The sequence below is a fragment of the Morone saxatilis genome, unplaced genomic scaffold (genome assembly GCF_004916995.1).
Source record: "Morone saxatilis isolate NCDOM2014 unplaced genomic scaffold, NCSU_SB_2.0 Contig17, whole genome shotgun sequence".
Lineage (NCBI taxonomy): Eukaryota > Metazoa > Chordata > Actinopteri > Moronidae > Morone > Morone saxatilis.
This window is the reverse complement of record NW_023339729.1, coordinates 26,374,235-26,383,470: the sequence shown is the minus strand read 5'-3', so window position 1 is coordinate 26,383,470 and position 9,236 is coordinate 26,374,235. Positions and strand designations below refer to the sequence as shown.

The following is a 9,236-nucleotide window of genomic DNA, read 5'->3' as shown; positions in this document are numbered from 1 at the left end:
AATCCACAACAACAGATAACACAAATGGTAGCAGCAGTTTCACATGGGCAATATATGTATGGGCATATATGTATTTATTCATCTTTTATCCTGTCTCTCAGAAATAAAGTGAATATGTGAATATATATATATATATATGAAATATATGAATAATAATCAGTGCTGTTACTGTAGTAACGGCAAGCAGCATCATCTTAGTTTGGATCATTAAGAGACCCTTTTTCTGTCATTGAGTAAACTTGAAGGTGGCTGACTGAGTGAGTTTTTATTGATATTTCCTATTATATTCAAAACTGTACAACTACAACGGTACCATTAACCCAAACAGGGAAGTCAGTAACTTAAAGAAGTTTGTGTAAAACTATAGATTTGGAGGAATTTTGGGCAGTTTGTTTCCTGTTCCTGAACCTTTTTATACAATTCTCTGTCTGTATTATGTATTTTTTTTAAACCATTTAAGAATGAATGAATCCAGTGCTATTATTGGTCAAACTCTTCTTCTCTTCATTTTGTACATGCTAGTTGCTACTGCCACGTTCTGTCAGAATTGCTCGTGTACAATTGAACTCACAGGCATCACCGGCTTCTTGTGTAGTTTACAGACTAATCGTACAAATGTACTTTGACGTCAAATTGTGTTATCGGTTGGCAGGTCTGGTAATGGACCTGGATACTTCCTGCACCTGTGTCTTACTGGCAGAGCCCTCTCCTTTAAGAAAGATGGATTACGTTAGCCATAAAGTGTGTAGATAAGTTGCAGTATAATACTGTAAGGGTGTGTGTTGTGTTTTCTGCTATAGAAAAGAAACAAAAAGTATATTTAGTTAAACCTGAACTCCTCACAGCACAGTGAAAGCCAGCTAACAGCTAGTTAGCAGCTAACATAACGAGTCAGGCTAAATACAGTTAAAAAAGCATAAAACCGCAAATACGTTTTGGACCTGCAGAAATGTGGAAGCTACGAGTAGAGTATGGTAGTGTGATGACTGAATAACGCTGAAATGGCTTTCAGTAACGATGTAGTATGAATATGATAAAACTTACAGGGTAACTCTGTGGCTGAATGTCGAACCCTGCACATACACCAAACTGTTTACCTGTGTATACACAGGTGTGTATGTATGGAGCTATAATTGTGTAAATGTACGTGGAGAGTTGTGTAACTGTATCTCAATCTGTGTAATCCGATCTGTATTCAGATTTGCAAATGTAATGACATTTGCAAATATGTAGACAAATTTGTAAATGTGTACATAGATGTGAAAATATGTGGACGTGGCTGCTGAGGCACACAGACAAATCTCTCCACACGCATTTGCCGATCTGCCGCGACAGAAGTGAAGCCAAAATCACGTGTAAAACGACCAATAGAGAGTCCCGCCTGAGTTTTAACCGATGAATTGTCTGTACTTCCAGCTCTTGGAGCAAACACTGAGACTGCTCAGTCATTAATATGATATGATGACAGATTCGTCCACATGTTGTCAGACCTATGTACACATTCACAAATCTGATTATGCACACACGGATTGTGAACACACATTTGTAGATTCCTGTACACATTCACAAATCTCAGTACATATTTACAGATTATTTTACACATTTACAAATCGGATTAGATTAAGATACAGTTACACAACTTTTCAAACACATTTGCAAATAGTTTTGCTACAATAATAGCATGTATGTATGTATGTGTTAATTTGTCTTTGTATACCAGCTTTTGTAAGGTGCTACATAAATACATTTTACTTCCTTACTATAAAAATTGTGATTAGTGGAGTACAGTGAGACAGTCTAAAGTCCACAGTAAGTCTGCGTATGATCTCTGCAGTAAACAAGAGGTCGATCAGTTTTCTGTGAAGGGAAACACACAGAAGTTGAAATGAAAAGTGGCTGCCGGCCAGCAGCGACCTCCCCTGTGGTCGGTTCTGAGAGGAACCGGCTGCAGTCATCTGTCTGCTTTATGGGCTGAGCCCTCGACGATGAGCAGGATCCCGCTGCTGCTCAGCACAGGCTGCCCTAATAAGGCAGAGAGCTGCGTGATGTTTATCTGCCCAACGCACCAGGAGCCCGTCTGGACTAACAGCACGACAAAAGACATCTGAGACACCGAGCTGGAAATCAGCTCACACTCACCAAAGAATGGTTTGAGAAAAGATGGAAGAAAGAAACAACAACCACTTCAACCCCAAAAACTGGATAAATGGAAGAAACATGCCAGAAACCACAGTACTGATATGGTCTGTCTCTACTGTAAACAGGGATAAATCCCCTATTGCCACGGCACCAAATGACAAATAACATACTGTTTTCAAACGCTTTATTCCTTAAAGGAACCAGACAATTAACATGTTTTCATGAAATTCACCAGTTCAACATCAATTCAGTGGTTTCTTCCAGAAAGGAAAACCAGGAATTAATTTAATGGCATCCAAACAGACTTCCAGTTTGTACAAGAGCTAATTTTTAGTTTTTGTTTTCTAGGCCAATACACTACTGATTTAAATATAAACAGAAAACATTGACCTTGTTTTTGACTGTGTGATGTTACATGTGTTGAAATATATTGTCTAAATGAACTAAATGTTCAGTCTCCTTGCTGGTTGTTCTGACACATTCAGAATCATTACCACTGTTTGTTAGCAGTTAACAGGCCACTGTTATAGAGATTGTCATCATTACAGTAATGTTAGAAATGTACTTCGATTAGCCAATATAAATATCCCTCCTTGCCCTCTCTTTCTTATAATTAGGTCTTTCAAATACAAATGACAAGCCTGGACCGGACTGTACAAGTCTTTTAGGTGTTTAGATGATGTTTTAAACTGAAAATGTATTATAATGCTGACCTATTTTCCACATTTTGTCCACAAACAAAAGCAAAGAAAACACACATTTGTTTTGTGTCCACTGCAGCCCTGTTTTTGCTGTTCATCACCTCTTGTTCCATCTGTCAAATAATGTCATAACACAGCGTACATCCTCCTGCGTTTGCTGAAAGCCATATTTACCACCAGCGGGGTATCAAAATTGCACAGAGCCACTGATATGCATGACAAACACAGCCAGCTGACACCCCACCCAGCGCTGGTTAGTTCAGATTACACCACAAAAATCCCAAACCTGCAGAAATTCCCCAAAGGTTGTCCAAAGTCTAAGTGAACTGAAAAATGTCTGTTTAACCCTTTAAGATCACATCCTCAGTTATATTGTTCCCCTATTTAACAATTTACAAAAACTAAATTTTTTGTCGTCCATTCTGTAGCGATGGACAGTGGATCCATGTTTCTGAGCTTCACAGTCACCTCCCAAAAAAAGATTTTAACTAAGAGACCTCTAAATTGGAGTAACAAATAATAATAAAAAAGAGCATGTTGTGGTTTTACTGGGTTACATATCCGACTGTTTCTTGGCTGCAGTTTGAACTCATTTGGAGGAAAGACGCTGCTGCTCTTAATGAAGGTAAGTCGAAACACCCCCATCTGTCAGCTCCTGACAAATCAGATGTGACGGATGTTCGCTGCTGTTGGAGGGTGAAGCTCCATAAACACTCAGCTGGAAGCAGCAGCTCTACTGTAACCCGATTGGACTCAAATACTACGGTCCACATAAACAGCCGCAGTGTGAAGCTCCTGTCACATAGAGCAGCTATGACCCCCCCCATCTTCATATTGAACACATTGATGATCTACTGCAGTGCTTTCCAACCTTTTTCCCTATATGAACCACTTTCTGTCATTGAGTAAACTGACGACCAAGTGACATATTAATATATGTTTCATATTATTTCATATTATACTATATGAAAATATTATTTACATATTATATATTATATTCATATTATATGTAAAAAGAGCAATTCAATTACTTTTGAGCATTTCTTTGAGATCTTTTCTTAAGAATATTGCATCAGAGATGAGTTTTTCTGGTATTTTCAGAAACTTTTTTTTACAATCCTGTGTCTGGATTATGTTTTTTGTTTTGTTTTTGACAATCCTACAGACTTATTAGGCTTCCTTTTTGACAAATTCAGTATTTTCTTCTCCCTGATATCCATTGTTCTAATGCAGGACGAGGCTGTTTAGCAATAAGTTAAGGCTCTGTGAATATAGGTTGTGGTCAGGTTCTCCAAGTTTATATTTTAAATAATGATATGTACTTTAAAATTACTATTTGATTTAGTTTTACTCACAGAAATCAAGGAAATGCTAAGATATAGGCCAAAACCCTTTTTAAACCTTAAAATCAAGAAGGCCTTGGGGTCAGGTCAGATAGGAGTTTGGCCCCAGGGAGGTCAGGACCGGCTCTGGTCTTAGTACAGGAAAGGAGGTTCCAAAAGGGGCGAGAATAATCGCATTATTACGAATAAACCTGCCTCCTGTGGGAACTGTCTGCTGTTGTATGTTAATGTCAGTCACAATCGTGGTACTAGAAGAGCCTGTTATTGTCTGAGGTCTGTTCCAATACCATACCTGTATCCTATATGGAAATACTAATATTGACAAGTCAATGTAAGTGAATAATATTGTGCATCAGTGCTCTGTATCAAACTGTCCTGACTCAACCAGCTGATAACTTGATCGGGCTATATAAGGCTCTCCCAGCAGCTCATTCTGTGTAAATGTAGGCCAGCATGCTCATTAATAAACGGAAACAAAGAATGAGCAGGGCACCTTTTCCATTTCAAGACACCGTCCTCTTCCTCCACAGCCATGTTTATGCTCTGGAAATAAACGTGTTGTCATTACATTCCCGCTGCCCGCAGACATGGAAAGAGTCTCCTTGCAGCCGCTATGTGAGGCATGTAAACCTGAAGCTAGCAATCATATGACTGTGTGGAAGCGGAGCTTTTGTAACATTAGGAATTTAATAAATCCCTGTTCAATATTAACTGTCACATGGCCAAATTGCTACTGCTGGGTATTGATCCTCTTTTTTACTTAGTTAGCCAGCACAACTTTATCACATGTACGAAAACACAATTTTATGGCTTATATCACAAAGCAAACAGCACTCTGCTTTCCTTTTAATATAGACTTTAAACCATAATTTTGTGTGTGCGAATGTATTTAATTATTTTCAGTCCAACCCCAACTTGCATTAAATATTAAGAGAGTAAAAATCATTCATACCATACCAGAAAACCGATTCAAGACTCAGAGATTTGGCTACACAACCACAAACTAAATCCTGCACTAATATGGGATACAAAATGATACAACTATCCAAAAAAAAAAGGTGTGTCTCTACATTCCTATTTGGCCAACCTCCTGTTATTTGCTAGATTACAGCATTACAACAGTTAACCAATCACATCCGCTTCAATCTGTCTACAACAATCACACACTGGAAGAAACTTAGGGACCACTGTGTTCAGTTCTGTCTTATATCTTTTCACTGTAACTTGAAAACTGCAACTTTATCATAAAATATGAGACCAAGAGCAAAAGTTTCCTTTCAGGAGAAGTTTGCTATCATGCTCTCCTTAATCAAACCCCTACGTCGTCAAATACTGCAGTTTGCTTACACTGTAGATCTCCTCGGCCCCATGCCCCATGAATGTCCATTTTGTCCATCAAATTAGTATAGTCCAAAATCGTTCTTATGGGTTACTTTGATGTTAACATTAAGACTCTAATACCCCAAATTCCTTGCAGGGAAATCAAGGAACTGTGCAATGCTCTCAGCCACTCAATACTTCACCAGCAATTTGTAAAAAGATTTTTACTTACAAGATCTCATCATTCTCAAACTCCAGGACTCCATGTGTGTCCTCAAAGTCCTCGCCACCTCCTTTAGCCGTCCCTTCCATGGTTTTGTAAGGGACCACCACAACACCGCGAGCCCCCGAGGTCCGGATGACCTTCACCTCCATCACCCCAACGCTCTCACTCACGGTCACCACTGGTTCCTCGAACGTAAAGATCCCTGCGTGGTCGTCATCAAAAATGGTGACGGTAGCCGAGCACGGCAGGCCTAAACCCGCAAGGGTGTCTACATGGTTTGCCTCGTACTCATCTGAGCCACTGCCCTCTGATATGACCTTTACATTGCTGAGGTGAACCAGGAAATGCTCGTCTTCCTCAAAAATATCATCATCAATAATATCAATCCGGATTTCCTTTTCGGTCTCACCTGGTTTGAACACAATAGTTCCTTCAGTGAACTGGTAGTCAGAGCCGGCATTTGCTGTGCCGTCTTCAGTCCGGTAATCCACTGAGACTGTGCTTGTTAGGTCTCCACCACGCCGCACAATGTTCAGCGCTACACTGCCACAGTTCTCTAGACACTGGTAGAAACCAGGGTCAAAGAAAACCTTGGAGGAATAATCATTTACCATGACCTCGGAGCAAATATCATGCTGGATGGCTCTCTTGGCTTGGTCAGCGGCATGCTTCTTTAGGATGTTACCTGCTCCTGTCATGATCCTGGTCGCCTGGCAGCGGTAGAAAGCCCGACTCTTCTGTTGCTGGGTTAAAACTTGGTAATTGGCGAGCTCCATCAACTGCTCCATTTCCTTCTCAGGATGTTTCTGTTTCAGCTCCTTCAGGATCCTGGCCACCTCTCTGCGGGCCTCGTCCTCGTCCAGCTCCTTAAAATCAAACCCTGTCTCTTCTCCATGGGAATTGAGCATTTTCCCATCCATTTCAATGTCAACCTTCGAGGGAAGCTCTGGTTCTCCCTCTGTTTCGATGATCACTCCTTTCCGCTTCCCTGCTCTGTATCGTTTGTACATGTATTTGTAGAAAAGAAGTCTGCGGTCAGCCACGTAAGCCAATCCAACACAAATGGGGAAGAAGAAGAGTGTGAGCAGCCCCTCCCATATCTCAACAACACCTGGAGAAATGACGGCTAGGATCAGGTAAAGCCAGGTGTATGCAAAGACGCTCCAGGTGGCGGTGACGAAAAACACCCTGAGGTGCTTCACCTTTCTGGTCTCTCCTTCAGGAATAACAGATACACAAAGGCCAATGATGACAAACATGTTGAAGGCGGCACTTCCTACAATGGTGTTGGGGCCCAGTTCACCTGCGTTAAAGCCATGACCACAAACCTCCACAACTGACAGGAGGATTTCTGGGGCGGAGGAACCCAGCGCCATTAGGGTCAGATTGGACACTGTCTCGTTCCAGATGCGCACTGTCGTGGTGATCTTCTCACCGTTTGGTTTCTTGATGGTGATCTGTCTTTCCTGGGAGGTGATGACCTCGATGGACGCCATGAAGCGGTCAGCAATGATGGAGACACCCAAGAACATATACGCCAACCCCACAAAGTAAATGGTGGCTCTGGCAAGGCGGTCAGTGAAGACTGGGTTTTGTGGCGTCCATATTGGCAGGATAACACCTTCAATGCAGACGGTCACTCCTCCACATGTGGTGTGGTTGCTGAGTGTGTTGTTGGACTTGAGAGTTAGAGTAGAGCCTCCTGCTGCAGAATATGGAAGGTTAATTGAGATGATAGTCAACAAGAAAATAAGCTGGTAGGTGGAGAACAGTGACGAAGTCCCGGCTTCGCTCATGGTGACACTTGAGCTCCAGCAAACCTGCAAGACAGAGAAGATTGAGATGAGAGAGATTATTTCTGTGTGATCATGTTTGAAACTGGGCTTGAATGGATGTCATGTTCCCTTTTTCCACCAAGGCAATTTGACTCAAACAAGTTCCTGGTGTTTCAGCAGCCAAAGAACTGGCTTTGAGCCAGAAAAACTGGTTCCAGGTTGGCACCAACACTACAACAGGGGCTGGAGACTCCTTGTGGCCAACCACTTGTGTTTTTAGTAGCTGTTATTAGCACATGGATGTTAAGAACATAACATTGAGCTAGCTGGCTAGTCAGCTAACATTACCCAGCAAGTATAGCTACTAATTTCCAGTGTTGGGCAGTAAGTCATTACTAGTTATAAAATTACAGTAATAATATTACAGTTCCCAGTAACTAGTAGTGTAACTAATTACTAAAAAATGTCAGTAATAATATTACAGTTACTCACTTGGTGGAGCCCTTTTTATCAGTGAGCAAACTGATTTTCTGTATATTTTATATTAAATTGAACAATAACTAGAGAATAAGTGATACACTGTACAATGAACCAGAGTTTTGGATTCATTTTGAGCAGATTATTTCCTGTTTAGGGAACTTTTGATAAAATTAAACTCTTATCTATTTTTACATAACACAGACAGAGGTAAGATCCTACAAAAATCTAAAGTCCTCCTGCCCCACTTCTGGGCTTCTCCACTTTCCTACTTCCCTCAGATCGCAGAGTAAATACCGTCTGCCAGCGACTGAATCAATGTTACATATGAAGTGGTTTTAAAACAAGATGACCTTAATACTGGTTCCTATAATTCATTGTTTCTCAAAAGCAGTATTTAAAGTTCTGATTTGTTCTTGTACTGTTTAGTCCTAGACAGATTATTTTGATAATCACACATTAAATAAATCCCTTGTTCGGACTGAATCAGACCACAAAGTGTGAAAAATCAGGATGGACTCTTTGGATGGGAACTGATTTATGTATCATTCCCAATTGAAAGATAATCAATACGGTTAAGTGATCATGCAAATAAACACTACTTGAACACTGTAAGTTATATTTAATGTCCGTGCTACTAGATGATAGTTATTTTAGAACTAAATCTATTATCTTTTATAATTTACATTAATTCACACAGATTTAAATTATTATTGCATGTAGTGCTTTTTTCTTTTTTCTTTAAAATTCAACTTTGATTTATAAAAAAATATATTTTTTACTTTTTACGTTATAATTTAAAACAACGTTACAACTTAAAACAACAAACAACAACTATAATAGTATAATAATAATAGTATTATTAAACCAAACCATATGCATATATGCTAATACTATCCATTCAGTCAGTAGAAGATCAGAAACCTACCGTGACAGTTTGAGTATCTGAAGAAAAAAGTAAAAGGACGTCTTTATCCAAATCTCCACAAAAACAAGAGAAGAGTTTTCATCCTGTAGGTGAGAGACCGAAGAACCCTGTGAATACACCGTCCACTCCTCCTCCAGTAACACAATAAAAAGCCTGTCAGGTGATGTGGAGACGAGAAACAGAAACAGCACAGTCTGATAATAACACTGTCACCACTGAACGACCACACTTCGGTCTGTTGCTCTGCCTTCTTCATCTCCTCCTCCTCCTCCTCCTCCTCTCTGTCCTCTCTGAATCATCTTTGGTTAATTTTCTTTAACTTCAAAC

General features: G+C 40.1%; 1 protein-coding gene across 1 annotated transcript in view; it reads right to left on the bottom strand.

Annotated features, from left to right (window-relative positions):
* The window catches only part of slc8a1a (solute carrier family 8 member 1a), a 23,839-nt gene extending 14,826 nt beyond the window's left edge, over window positions 1–9,013 (bottom strand). The window contains exons 1-2 of the mRNA XM_035659705.1: window positions 8,910–9,013; window positions 5,736–7,549 (exon numbers count right to left, since the gene is read on the bottom strand). Of these exons, the coding sequence (XP_035515598.1) occupies window positions 5,736–7,525 (1,790 nt within the window). The 5' untranslated portion in view covers window positions 7,526–7,549; window positions 8,910–9,013. The remainder of the gene's footprint in view (window positions 1–5,735; window positions 7,550–8,909) is intronic.
* Between the last annotated feature and the right edge of the window lie 223 nt (window positions 9,014–9,236).